At 41.8% G+C, this 14,664-nt stretch overlaps 1 protein-coding gene across 3 annotated transcripts in view; it reads right to left on the bottom strand.

The window, feature by feature from the left end:
* Window positions 1-14,373, bottom strand: part of STK10 (serine/threonine kinase 10) — an 88,391-nt gene extending 74,018 nt beyond the window's left edge. Inside the window, exons 1-3 of one of the 3 annotated variants that reach the window (XM_088133672.1) lie at window positions 13,693-14,373; window positions 12,669-12,721; window positions 9,833-9,957 (exon numbers count right to left, since the gene is read on the bottom strand). In XM_088133672.1, coding sequence (XP_087989798.1) covers window positions 9,833-9,957; window positions 12,669-12,721; window positions 13,693-13,751 — 237 coding nt within the window. In that variant the 5' untranslated portion in view covers window positions 13,752-14,373. The remainder of the gene's footprint in view (window positions 1-9,832; window positions 9,958-12,668; window positions 12,722-13,692) is intronic. The other 2 variants (XM_088133674.1, XM_088133673.1) reach the window with 2 other exon arrangements.
* Window positions 14,374-14,664: the final 291 nt, after the last annotated feature.

Here is a 14,664-nt window from a genome sequence, read left to right as displayed (position 1 = left end):
GAAAATATTTATGGTGTATTTTTTAGGTTTCCTTAAAGGTTCATAATTCTTTGTCCCGATCTTGGTCCTGGAGACCCATGTATATATCATCTTATTGCTCAGGAAATGTAGACCAGTGGCAGGGAATTTCCTTGGCCATGACTCATTGATGCTCTATGTTTACAAGCATGGCACTATAAACAGTAGAAACATTTAAGGCAGCTTTAACCATTTTATAGTTTACTGCTCAAGATCTTTTATAATTTATTAGTTTGTCATTCATGAATCCACAATATGGACATTTTTAATGTATGTTTATATTTTAATTATTTATGGATTTTAGTCACTGTTGGAGGGATTGGTGTGTTTGTTCTTTTCTGTTATTGTGAGCCACCCAGAGTCACCCGCTGGGGGAGATGGGCGGCATACAAGTTTAATAATAAATAATAAATAAATATGGGTTTTGTTTTTATGAATCATTAAATTTATGAACTGCAATAAAACTTCCACTTACTTGCTCCCCATGTTTGGTGTATATCTGATTTTTCAATCTTAAAAATTCCCAGCCAAATCAATTACTTAGAGCAGATAATATTGTGCTGCAAAACATATTCCCACCCCCTCCCCACTTTTCCCTGACAATTTCCAGCAGCTTCATTAGGTATAAGGTCACAATTTAATTTAGGTATAAGGGGTTTAAACTTCCAACTTCCAACTGCAGTTGTCAAGTTTGTTCATCTTCTTGCTTGATAAACACAGAATATTCTGATCCAGAACCAGATCATAACTCTGAATATTTAAATTTACAGTTGAAGCAGGCAGAAGGATTTCAAAGTTAAGGAGTTCTTCAAGAAGGACATGAAGACTATCACTAATAACTGACAAAAACCCGTGTTTCTGTCATATGAAAAAAGTATTGGGTGGATGTGGAAAACTGCAGAAGGTGAAATAATGGAAAGTATTAACAACTGTGCAATGATCTAGCTTTTTTGATGATAAAGAAACATGTTTTAGGAGGTACCAGCCTCTTGGTTGCACAGAGCAATCTGCTCACTCAGCAGTTAACTGAAGACTAAGCGCAAGATCACAGAGCTGGTACATACTTTGCATAGGAAAAGAAAGGTCACTTATAGAAATTTCCTGGTGGATCCCAAACAATACATCAGAATAGGAGCATTCAGAGGAAGAAAGTCCTAGCAAGGAATGGCAGCCACATCATTCAGTTAATATGCCAATGAGAATGTGCTTCTATGAGGAACAGAAACTGTCCATTAGTGGAAAGAGAAAAAGGAAGAGTTGCAATCCAACTGAATTGCCCAAGGTAGAAGACTTGTCTAGATGCCAGTAAAAGAAGAAAGTTGAAGAATGCAGAAGTACTAAAGCTGAATTGCACAAGGCTCCAGGTGCAAGGTCAAAACAGATTCTTCACCCTCCCCTCTACCCATGCCCTCCTTCTAAACTGTCGCATGATTTATAGTATATCTGTCAAGAAAGGAAGCCCTGCTTAACAAGATTCTTCCTAAAATGCCAAAGGCAAGACACCCATCAGGATATTAAAATATATAAACTTAAAGCTCTACTGCCATTGAGGCTTTGCATATGACCATTCACAGTTGCTCATCTAACCTACTAAAAGCAATTTCCTATTTATCCACATTTGGAATAATGGAAACAACGTTCATTTTTGACATTCTTACTCCCCATAATTTTTCCACATGTGCATTCATTTTGAAAAGGCCACAGCTGGACTGGTAGGCATCTGACTATGTAAAACGAAATTACAGAGAAAGGGAAGAATGCTTGTAGATATGCCCTGTCTGTGTATCATATGCATGTCACTATATATAAACAAATTCACATTTTTACATACTTATCTGTTCTGAATTTGAACACCAATAAACGTACTTTCTCTTTTCTCACATACTGCAATGGCTAAAAAAAGAAACAGTAGATTTTACTGTGCAACTTGTTTGCTTCTTCCATGTTTATTATAGTTATGTTGCAGGGACATCAGGATGGTTATTTGCTTTCTAAGTAACTCACTGTGTCCTGTTTGGATCACTGATGTTTTAGGATATTATACTGATATTGTAGCTGTATTAAAGAGGGTTTATTGTTTGTTCCATGACTGGTTCTCCCTGTCAAGCCAACATGGGTGCAGTTTTTACTATTTGATATTTAGGAATAAGAAGAAACAAAGAGCATGACCAACAATAATTCAAAAAGGGAACACTTCAAACAAACTCGAAGAAAAGGTCTATATGTTCATATAGTTTATATGTTACATATTACATACCATAACATATGTAAGTCAAGGAGGAAGACATGACCTACCACTTTCCCCCAGAATGCAGATAATCCATGCCTTCATAAATAAGCTCAAATACAGTGAGGTGTTTGTTATTCTTGTTATTTAGACTTAGATTTATATTTTTTTATCCTACCTTTATTATTTGTATAAATAACTCAAGGTGACGAACATACCTAATACAATGGTACCTCTACTTACGAACTTAATCCATTCCGTGACTCTGATCGCAAGTTGAGTTGGTCGCATGTCGAAGTAAATTTTCCCATAAGGTTCAATGTAATTACCGTTAATCCGTTCCGGCGTCCGCGGACCACGCAGGAGGGCAGAAAATGGCTGCGGACCACGTGGCACGGGCGGAAAATGGCCGTGGATCACGTGGAACGGGCGGAAAATGGCCGTGGACCACGTGGAGCGGGCGGAAAATGGCTGCGGACCACGTGGCATGGGCTGAAAAATGGCCACAGACCACGTGGAACGGGCGGAAAATGGCTCGTAAGTCGAGGCGAATTCGTAAGTAGAGGTAAATTTTTGGGGCCGGAGCTGGTTGTATCTCGAAAATTTCGTAAGTAGGGGCGTTTGTAAGTAGAGGTACCACTGTACTTCTTCCTCCTCCTATTTTCCCCATGACAACCCTGTGAGGTGAGCTGGGCTGAGAGGGAGTGACTGGCCCAAAGTCACCCAGCTGGCTTTCATGCCTAAGGTGGGACTAGAACTCAGTCTCCTGCTTTCTAGCCTGGTGTCTTAACCACTAGGCCAAACTGGCTATTATTGTTATTAGTAATTTATTTATTTATGGTCCAAGACCAATATAAAAAATATAACAATACAACAGTAGACCAAATATAAAGCAACAATAAACTTGTACAGGAAAGCCTGAAACAATTAGTAGTACGAAAGAGGCACCAGGTGCCTTCTATAATCCATGGCTCTCATTAGAAATCTAGCAACCCTTTTGGAAATGGCTGAAGTTTGGTCTCGTAGCAGGAAAGCAAAGACCTCCTGCTCAGAAGAACTGCTAGAAGTTAAAGCTTCTAACAAATATCCTTCCCTCCATTTGGTCTCTGGGAATAGTCCAAGTCTATTCTCTGGTTCTATCTGCCTGAAAATTTAGATTCAGATCCCAAATCCTCCACTTGTGATTAGCTATGGTTTTGTAAGAGCCATGGGGATACAGGGAAATACAGGGAAGGTAGGTCCAAAATAGGCCAAATCAAGGCTTAAACTAGAGTATATTACTCTTACAGTCACTGCAAGAATGAAACAGTGTAAATAATGCTCCATTTAGTTGTAAATTAACATGTTTAATTATTAGAATTGTACTTTTCTTCCAGAAATAAATGAAAAAGTTACTAGAACACTGAGTCAAATTGTCTTTGTGTTTAGTCAGCTACTTTCCCCCGGCTGATTTAGAGCACTGGACTTGTTCTAATGACTGCTAAGTCATAAGAAGAGTAGAATTAGCATGCCATCTAAACATGATCCAGGCCCAAGATTATTGTTGGGCCTCCAAACACAATCCTGAGCAACAGGAACAGCTACAAACCAGAACTTCTCAAGCGACAGTGTTTTGACTGCTCCCGACAAATTGGCTGTACAGTTGTGCACTATTAAGGGAACTCTTTAAGTAAAAATATTGAAGGGGAAGGGGATAGGATTTCTCTTCTTCCACCCCTGGAATGGTGGCTCTTGCCTTCACTGAATTTCCATGCACCTGGGCTGCTTTGCTGTTGCTTTGTAGGGAGAAGAAACACTGAAGTATGGGCTGACCATCCACCTCAAGAGCTGCAGGGATAATGTCAAGAGCATTGCTGACCATCTCCTGGGGATCCCAGACTAGCCTGACCAATGGACAAGTGCATCACATAGACATATCCACTGATGTAGACAGATGTCAATCAATGTATTCTGCATTAAATTAAAGTACAACACATTGGCACATTTGGATTGTATTACATATATGGTTAAGGACAGCTTAACCGTATAATGAATTCAACTGCTAAATGCTCTGAGCTGAATTACAGGTTCACAGGCATCAAAGAATACAATATACCTGACCTAGAAGAGGCTTCAGAGTGTGAGGAGTAACTTACCAAATGCCAAGAGGCATGTTGGAAAAAGAAACTGAAAGGGCCTCTCTGGTGTCAGTTGGGACTTTTGAAAATTATGCATCTATCCCTCCTGGGGTTTTCATTTGAGAAAACAGGGAAGGACAGGGCAGTCCAAAAGGCTAGAAGGGGGTTTGCTGCTTTTCCTGGTGGCGAAAGCAGCACAACCCACCATAACTCACCCTCTACAGGATTGTGTTATGAGGTGATTTCAGCAGTAGCCTGTGCAAGCAAATGCCACAGCCAATCTACAATGTAGGACTCCCTCAAAGTAATGCACAGGGCAGTCAGCCGGGGGGCAGGCCACTCTGAAGATCTGTACCCCTTAAATAAGATCAGGAGTGCAGCAGGTGGAGAAATCTGTTGCCTGCTCCAATCTACTGCATTGCTGAACCTAATGGTAAATTGCTGTGGTGGTAAGTCCTATGACTGAACCCTTCCAAATACTACAAACTCCCTAATTACAAAAAAATATTAACAAGGTGTTCTAGTTTTGCTTTTTCGCCAATGGGTTGTAGGGAGATTTTGGCATGAGAACTGCTCAGTCACCCTCTACTAACACTTTTATTTATGTATTAGATTAATATCCTGCCTTTTCAAGGTGGCTCCCATGGAAATATCTATTTGATCCACCCAGCCACGCTCTTATAAGACAGACTGGGCTGAGAGACAATAACTGGCCTAAAGCCACTCACTGAAATTCCATGGCTGACGGTGGATTTCAACTTGGGTCATTCAGTGCTAGTCTAACATCTTAAGCATTTCCGCACACTAGCTCTCAATCTGAAGATGAACCACCCAGGAAAGCTGTAACACAATTATGCTGCATCTCATATAGGTAAATTAGCACAACCTACCAAAATAAAGTTGTTCCCAGCACAGGATGGATTTGTTTGTTTACTATGTATGACCTTGCAAGCCATCTGAGCTCCATCAAACCTCCATGTTGGCCTGATATGTTTGTGAAGTCACCAGAAGTCAAACTGAAGACTTTGTCTATTTAAAGTTGGGTAGAAGAACTTCCTGGGGAATGAAAGGGGTGGTAGTGAGCATCCTGGATGATTGGGGGCAAGGACATCTCTTTGCCTCCTGATAAATGGCAATGACTGGCAATGTTCACTATGGCAGCCATCTCGTGAATGAATATGCCCTCCTGGCAGCAATTTTATGAGAATGCCCATGTCCTCAAAGTTCCAAATATGTCCACTGTTCAGGAAGATTAAACTATTCCTGAATTAGTGCAGAGGCCAGGCAGTCTGGCTTTGATTCCTAGAAACACTCACAGGCAGCCTTCCTTTATGAGCCAGTTTCACTCCTAGGGATTGCATTCAATCTGCATTTTTGGCAGTCTTATGGAAGCCATTTGCCATTCCCCTTTTCCAGGATTCTTTTTGACTCTCCCATCTTATGTAGTTTGTCAGCCATAAAAGCAGCAACTTCACGGATCCAGCAGCATATTTTGGTGTTACGGTTCTCAGGAGAGTTGTAGTAGGACAGCTGCAACATGCTTCATTATCTAGGTCCGATTGTCAGCAAACTTCCTTCAGCTGTATGATATCTATATTTCTGATATGTAAACATGTTGCCCTTCCTTTATTGTTTTGAGTCAGAAAATATCCAGGAGTATAATTAAAGAAAACATGGTTTAGCAAAATGTTTACTTTCCCCAGCCCTGCAAAAGCAAGATGCTCAGAATTAAACCCATTATGCTTAATGGAACACAGGACATAGCAGTCTTTTCCCCAGGAACTGTAATGAAAATATATGTGCATTTACATTTCTGGGAGGAGGGGGTGAATGCTTAGAGGCGAGTCCATCTCCCTCTGTTAAATAACATTATGACAGCATAGCTAAAAAAGGGGGGGAAGGAAGGGTGACTACAGCAATCATTAGCACTTCCTAAGATCTAATTAAAGTTTCTGGAATTTACATCTTCCTTGTTGCAATATTGTCCAGCTCCATTAATGAGATACTGAAATGCATAGTCTATCATGCTTCTGCTAGTTTTGGTGCTTCCGCTAATGTGCTTCTTAGTTCATTCACATAATCCAGCAAAAGGAAATGTTTTTCATAGTGTAAAATTCTATTCTTTGATGATGAACTCTGAATTATAACTGTTATGTTTGGAAGCAACCAAATCCCTATTCTGTTAATTCCAGGAAACATAACATGAAGATACTTTATTTTCTCAACTAGAAAGTGACACCACAGCCAAGATGCTGATCTCACAGATGGGAGGTTTAGAGAAGAGAATGGAAGAGCTGCATTCTCCCTACAGGCAAAGCATAAGGAGCTTCTCAAAAAGTAGAATTATGAAATACTTTAATTAGCATCTCAACTGTTTGAATGACAAGGATAATTCTGCATTCAATGGCGAATAAGTTGAATATACAAGACAACTGCCACCTGAAATTGGAAGTTGGAGGATTTCTAAAATTGGGTGAAATATTAGCAGAACAGAGTTTTAAACCCCATCTTACCCACCCACACAGGGCAAAAAAGAAAAAAGGAAAATAATCAGCAGGAAGTTACTTCAGTACATTGTTTATTGGAGAAACTGAAAGTCACTCAGATCACTGTGCTGAAAACACATCCTGTCCCCTATCCTGCCATAGTCAGATTATCAAGGGCGTTGGTGATATCACTGTGCTCCAGAGCTGAGCAATTCACCAGAGACACAGATGGTGCACAATCATTCTCCCCCCGAGGCAACTCTTTCATGGGACACATTAACGTTCAAAATCTATGAAATACTGCAGTGTAACCTGGCTTAGAATCAAAATGTGATGGCATGCAACGTTGCACAATCCTTGCATAAATTTTCTTTTGCTCCTCGTTCTCAAATGTGCGCAATTTAACAGATTAGCTGCAGTTTACACGAGTAGTCAATTTCATTTGAAGATTTTAGGCTGAGCATCTGTGCCTTGCAAGAAGAATTTTATGTGCTGGATGAGCTGCTCAAGCATTCTGAATGAAGAATTTAACCTTCAAAATATTTCACTTGCCTGTTCACATGGTTCCACAAACAGAAGACTTAAAAGTTATGCCCATCTTCTTTATTCAGGACATTTATTTATTGGCAGTAGAAGGAAAAAAATGGGCAGCTATTAATAGCACCAACTTCTTTGCTGCAGTCTTTGCCAATTTAGTGTATTCTAGATATGCCAAGAAACTCGCAGAATGTCTAATCAGTATGATTGTTAGGCATGCTGGTGGCAAATTCTGACAATTGTAATCTAATATGTCAAGTGTCTCTGCAACATCTAGAGTACTTCAATTTATCTTGACCTTTGTTGGGCATTTCTTTTTCTCTACCAGTAGCAACCACTGATGCAGAATGGGGGACAGGGAAATGAAAAGAGCAACTGAGTCAAAACACAGGATTTTTTTGCTTAATATTAAGGAAGAATTTGACTCCAGATTGTAACTTTTAAGAATCTGAAAAGACCACCTCCAAGTTAATTCAAACTAGCTAGCCCAAGTAAGACAAGATCCCCAAAAGCGATTTAAAGCATCTTCTAGAGTCATCCAGCCATTATTGTTATAAAAATAACAGTAAGGAAGATAGGCTTTATATTGCCTCAACTTTGTGTGTATGTGCATATGTGTGTGTGTGCGCACACACCTTCAAGTTAGTTTTTGACTCCTGGCAACTGCCTGGACTAGTCCATGTAGTTTTCTTGGCAAGATTTCAGAAATGGTTTGCCAATGTCTCCTCCCTAGGACTGAGAGAGGGGGACTGGCCCAAGGTCACCCAGCTGGCTTCGTGCTTAAGGCAGAAATAGAACTCATGGTCTCCCAGTTTCTAGTCTGGTGCCTTAACCACTACACCAAACTGGCTCTCTCAATAATAACTGGGTGACACAAAAATATATTATACATCACTAGCGACAATCCTGCATAAGAGGAAAGTAATAGAGGAATACAATTTTGTATCTAAATTCTACAAAATTCTGGCCAATGGAATGCAAAGGATGCAAAAAATCTGATACCACAAATAGGCAGTCCAAATTTTATATTTTAAATACTGTTTTAACAACAAAGAAAGACTGTTTAAAATGTTATATGTATCTAAGTGTTCTGCAAGCCTCAGATACTCTCTAATTATAATAGATGTTGCAATCATGCCTACCAAATTAAGATGTACAGAACTATGAAACAAATTCTTTGGAAGAGTGTGCCTTCCCAGAATTGTTTTGTGCTGATTTTGGATTAACAAAAATTAACTGAAAGTTAACTGATTATATTTCAGGACATAATAATCATTTCCCTTTATACTTATCATAGATTTTCCCCAAATGTATCTTTGTTGATATCTTCATTACCATGTGATTATTGTCTACATGATAACCAGATAATCTGCCTTATTTCTTGCAGAAAACAGATTAATGCTCTAACTTCTTGGTGTCTTCTTCCTAGTCACCTGTTCAAAAATCACTGGTCTCCCACTGATATTAATAGCAAGAAACAAATATTGCTGGGAAAATGACATGTTTCCTGTTGATCAGTTAGGTGGAAAGGAAATGAGAACAGGTCTCCCAGGGATTTTGTGCAATACAAAGAATTGACCACTTCTAGTCATGAAATAAAACTCCATTTTTATTAGTGTCTTTTAAAAGGGATTATATTGGCATGCATCTTGATAAGATCTTGTCCCTTGAAAGAAGAAACATTCATTAAATGGCATTCTGCAACAAACATTCTTTACTATCAAATTCTGCCCATTTCCCATTTAACAATAAGCACTTATTTTGTACTCTCTTGGCAGAATTTGAGAAATAAGAGATGTGCTTCTTTGGATAAGTTTTCTCTTGATAGCCAGATATGAGAAGAAGAATTAAGCTGGAGGCTGTCATTGTAAGATAGATGAGTTACAATTTCTAAGGCCAATATATCATTCTTTCTTTTCTAGAAAAGATAATATTGTTTTCAGAAACTCAATGCACAGAGTCCAACTTTTTCATTTTAAATCTATGACATCCAGGCCCTATTAACTAGGTCACTGTTTCTCATCCAACCTATGGAGTTCTAGCCTGAGCATATATAGAGGGCAACAGGGTGAGGAAGGCTGAACTAGACGGTAGTGGACCAACAATTATTTTCAGTGCATGTCTGGCAAACACCCAAGAAAAGAGGGCAGGGCGAGGATCACATAAGGGACGACCAAATTTCCATTAGCCCAGCCATCTAGATTTGAAGCTTCCCAATGTATTGGGGAAGCTGCATGATGTTTTTTGCTGGATATAACACCATGATTTTCTCAGTTAACTATTGTTACTTTAATTTATTATAGCCACCCACTCCAGTAGACTCTGGACAACTTAGAGATACAAAACCAATAAAAACAGTTAAGAAACACACCACAGGCAACTTGGACTATACAATCATAACAATAATACATCAGTGCAGGGGCCACACAAACACATCAACCCCATACCTGAGACCAAAACCAGGTCTTAAGGGCTTTTTGGAACCCCAGGAGAGAGAGTGCTGTCTGTATCTCTGGGGGAATGCTGTTCCAGAGAGCAGTGGTCATGACAGAGAAGGCATGTTCCTTTGGTCCTGTAAGATGAAAATGTTTAATAGAGGGGACCTGGAGTGCACCCACTCTGCCGGTATGTACTTGGCTGGCAGAAAGAGTTGGAAATAAGCAGTTTCTCAGGTATCCAGGCCCTATGCCATGAAGGGCTTTACAGGTAACAACAAGCACCTTGAATTGAACCCAGAAGCCAACTGGTCACTAATGCACTTCATATAGCAGTGGTGACACATGGGCAAACTGAGAAGCACCTGTTACTGCTACTGCCACTGCATTTTGTACCAGCTGTAGCTTCCAGATGGTCTTCAAGGGCAGCCCAATGTGGAGCACATTGCAATAATCCAGTTGTGAGGTGACCAGAGCACGAGTAACTGTCTGAAGGGCCTCCCAGCCAAGGAAGGGGCACAACTGGCACACAAAATGAACCTTTGCAGAGGGCCTCCTGGCTACAGATGCAGTAGCTGCAAGTCCAGAAGGACCCCCAAGTGGTGCACCAGTCTGGAATGGAAAGTGCCACCCCCATCTAAGACCAACAATGGAAATGTCCCTGGGGGTCCAAACAGCCACAGCCACTAGGACTGAGCTGAAGTCTGTTCTGCCCCATCCATCTGAACAGCCTCCAGACACTATGTCAGTGCATTGACAGCTTCACCTACACAGCCCAGTGTTGAAACATAAAGCTGAGTATCATCAGCATATTGATGATACTGAACCAATGGACGACTTCACCCAATGGTTTCATACAGATGTTAAACAGGAGAAGGAAGAGCTTATCGAGCTCCGAGGCACCCCACAAATGAAGGGCTGTGGGTGTGACCTCTCTTCCCTCCGAGCCAACTACTGATCAGGTCCCTGCTTCAAAACTCTTTTATGATCCAGTGCAATGGACAATGTGAGCGGTCCAGAACTTATTGTATTCTTCCTGGAATAAATCTGGTTCTCCATGTTGCTCCTAGGAAAACATTCTTTTCTTTGCCTCCACTAAACAGGCAAGCTGAAAACTTTTTTATTGGCAACAGCTTGTCATTTATCAAACTCCTCATCTGCATCACAAAGGCAGAGGTGCCATTCATATCAGGCAATTCAAGGAACAAGGAAGCCAAATCTGACAAATGACATCAGGCACCCAGTACAGCCTAGAACCCTTGACATGCCATGCCCTTATCCTTGAATTATCCAAAAAGTGGTCTTGACTGAAATTGAAAAAGATGCAAGTAGCACAGAAATCTCCAAATCTCAGAGTATTTCCAATTACAAGGTTGTACATACAAGAAGTACAGAAGGCCTCAAAAATATTAAACTCCTTAGGTCCCTCATCTGTCTTTCTACTATTTTGTTATATCTCTTTTACAGCTAGATGCATTGTTTTTACAGAACCAGAGCAAGCAGCTTTATCAAACTACATATACAAATAAAACAATTATCCTTTTCAACAAACACATCTAATGATAATTACGCCATTTATGACTACCACAGCTTACAATACTTCCAATTAGCTGCACCATCATCTCAGGCACAGGAAGGCATCTTTTTCTTTGCTTCCACTAATTAGGCAAGCTCAAAACTTTTTTGTTGGCAACAGCCTGTCATTTATCAAACTCCTCATCTGCATTTTTGATGGAGGATGGAAGCTAAGGAGCCTTCTCAACTCATTCTTTTGCACCTTCCGTGGCCATGTAAATTCTTCTAAAGTAGTTAGAACACACATCAATCATGATTTCAGACAGCATCCATCTCAAATATTCTTAGCAGATATATTGGAGAACAAAGAATACTCAGCCCTACAAGGATTATTGCATTCAGCTGTTTGCACGTCTCTTCCCTTGCACATTGTTTAAACTAATGTTTCTCAACCTTAGCAACTTTAAGATATGTGGACTTCAACTCCCAGAGTTTCCCAGCCAGCCTTAAAGTTGCTAAGGTTGAGAAACACTGGTTTAAACTATTTAAACGTAGCATCCATTACAATTGCCAGAAATTATGTCCAATTTTCAGTTATTACTACCCTGAAAATACCTAGAAGCAGCTGTGGGTTCCAAACCACATTAACCATTTCAGCAGTGCACCCATTTACTTTGTGATGGGCACATTAAGTTCAGAAATCGAAGCTACTTCCTTTGATTACTAATACGTAAACATCCTTTTTGAACCTTCCCTTGGCTTGCTACTCCCATAATTACCCAGACAGCATGACCAAACAGGGATTATAGAGAAGTGAAGTCTAGCTGCATTTGTGGATTCATTCACCTGTGTCTCGTCTGTGCCTCAAACCACACTGTATCACAGCATTGGGTATCCTAAGGAACTCTCACCAGAATGACTAATTCTGATAGATGCATTCCCCATACATCCAGAGGGCCACTCGATGGAAGAGCCTAGTCTTGTAAACATCTTCCCTTAGGCAATGAGTCTTGCCATTTTCTTGGTAGTTTCCATCCATAATTATTAAAGTGGATTTGCACAGCTGTCTTAGAATTCCCCAAAAGGTTTCTCTAGTAAAAACGGAAGATAGCGCTAGATTCAACAAATGGACATTCAGACTGGTGGAAGAGGGAGGGAGAAGGAAAAAAAAGGCCCATAACTTCAGACACTCTGTCTATATGAAACAGAAGTTTCTATTTCATGCTTCTGGTTGGGCAATGTGTGATTCTCCAGACATTTGTTGAGCTGCAACTTTCACCATCCCTCATAATTCATTATACTGGCTAGAGTAATGTAATGAAAGGAAACAAACCTTGAAGTGGCTTGATTAGATATATGGGGCTCAAACTTATTTTGAGGCCTATGCTGCAAAAAAAATTAACAGAAAAGGGGAGACAGTTAACCTTGGGTACAAAGGACAAAACATTGAACTGAAAGGGTCTCCTAGGTCTGGGCGGCCTCCTTAATATGAGATTACACCACATATCTATAACTCAAAATTAAGACATAGTCTAGATGTTTAACAGAGAACTACACATGTCCCTGAATAAACAAAGTAACAGAGCCATCCAAAAAGAGGATGCAAAATCTCCAATCCCATCTTCAGTTGCTATAATAAATCAGTTTTATTACAGGTGTGGGAAAAGTACAAAATTATACATTTTCCCACAGTCCCAACATCACTTCTACAAAGAGTAAAAGAAGAAATTTGATTGTAACTTTGTTAGAGAAATTTACCTCAGAATTACAGACTTGGCTGATATATTACACTAAGCCATAATGTGGGTTTATTTCATTTAGGTGCAGTACATTGTATGAACTCAGCCACTGTAATTTATAGACCATGGTTTACTGCTTAGTGGGTTGTGTTATGGCTTAGCTGAGTTGCTTGGCAAGTGGCAGCCATAAATTGAATAAATAAAAATAAAATCCAATTACTATGATGCGAATGGGGCATTTTCTAGACTATCAAGCCAACCCCTAAATGAAAGCTGTCCAGCTTCTAACACTTCCAGTGAAGGGGAGCCCACACCTCTCCCCTCTCAAACTGTTGGGACTGATCAGAAGTTCTGTTCTTAAGAAGCTCTTAGGTCCATCATGCTTATCCTGCACTCCGGAAGGGGAGAGCATCGATCTCGGTCTTCTCTTGTGTTTCATACAGTGCCTCTTCAGAGACCTGAATAGGCCTCTCGTGTCTTAGGGCTAAGCACACCCACCCGCTTCACCTTCTCCACTTACAGCTTCCTTCCGTGCCCTCCGATCCCCCACTTGTTCTTCTTTGAGCCCATTCCGATTTGCTCGCCCAAACCCCTACTCCGCGCCGTCTTCCCGCTCACCTTGTACACCTTGCCGAAGGCGCCGTCGCCCAGCTCGCCGAGGATCTCCCACACGTCATTGGGATCCAAGTCCCGGCGCACGTGCTCGTATTCCTTGGATCGCCGCTTCTCAAAGTTAGAGAGGCGCAAGATGCGCCGGAAATTAGCGAAGGCCATGGCAGCGCCGCGGGCTAGGCTTCGAGATCCTCACCATCGACGTGTCAGGAGAACCAACGGAAAAGAAACGACTCCGGAGAATCTTCTCTGGAGGCGAAACCGGCCAGGCTCGAAGGGGCTAATAATCTGCCGGAGCTTCCAAGGAAGCAGCCAAGCCAGTCCCGCCCGGTCGGTGCCTTATGGGGCTTGGCGGGGGAGAAACCCCAAAGGATGCTTCTCCGCCAGTGCCTCTGCCAAACGTGGGACGCCTCCGCTTCCTGGGCTATGTCAGGGCAGAGGGCAGCGCGTGAAATGAGTGCCCCGGCGCGGTTACCTCGAGGCAGCGGGGAAGGACCGACCCATCCAGCCGAGCCCTCGGACTGGGGAGCGACGCTTCACCTGCTAAGTCGGACGGGGGCCAACACCGTCCCCGGCCTCCTCGGCAGCCCCGCCCCCTCTCCACACCTTCCAGTTCATGCGGCTCCGCCCCAGCACGCGTTCCGACGAGCCCGCTCCCCCCACCCCCGCGGGTCGCGTCAGAGGAGGGTGAGCCCGCCCCGTGTTCTCCTACGCGGCCCGCCTTCCCGCGGACCCCTGCCACAGCCGTTGCCTGTTCTCCTTCCTCACGAAAGCGGGGAGACTTTCCGATTTGTTTAGCCCCCGGACTCGTTAAGTTTGGCAGGAAACAAACGTAGAAAGTTCAGATAGATGGGGATCCACCCGAATGCACGACTGGCCTCTTCCGTGTTCGAGAGGCTTTCTTCACGGTGGGGCTCCTAAAGAATTCGGGGGAGGATTTAAGGTCATTTAAAAAGCCGGTGCCCCGGGGGAGCGGGG

This window comes from Python bivittatus, unplaced genomic scaffold (genome assembly GCF_059951505.1).
Source record: "Python bivittatus isolate LINGU-HERP-01145 unplaced genomic scaffold, Pbiv_v1 ctg000080_np1212, whole genome shotgun sequence".
Taxonomy (NCBI): Eukaryota; Metazoa; Chordata; class Lepidosauria; order Squamata; family Pythonidae; genus Python; species Python bivittatus.
The sequence above is the reverse complement of the archived record's forward strand: the minus strand, read 5'-3'. Positions and strand labels throughout refer to the sequence as shown.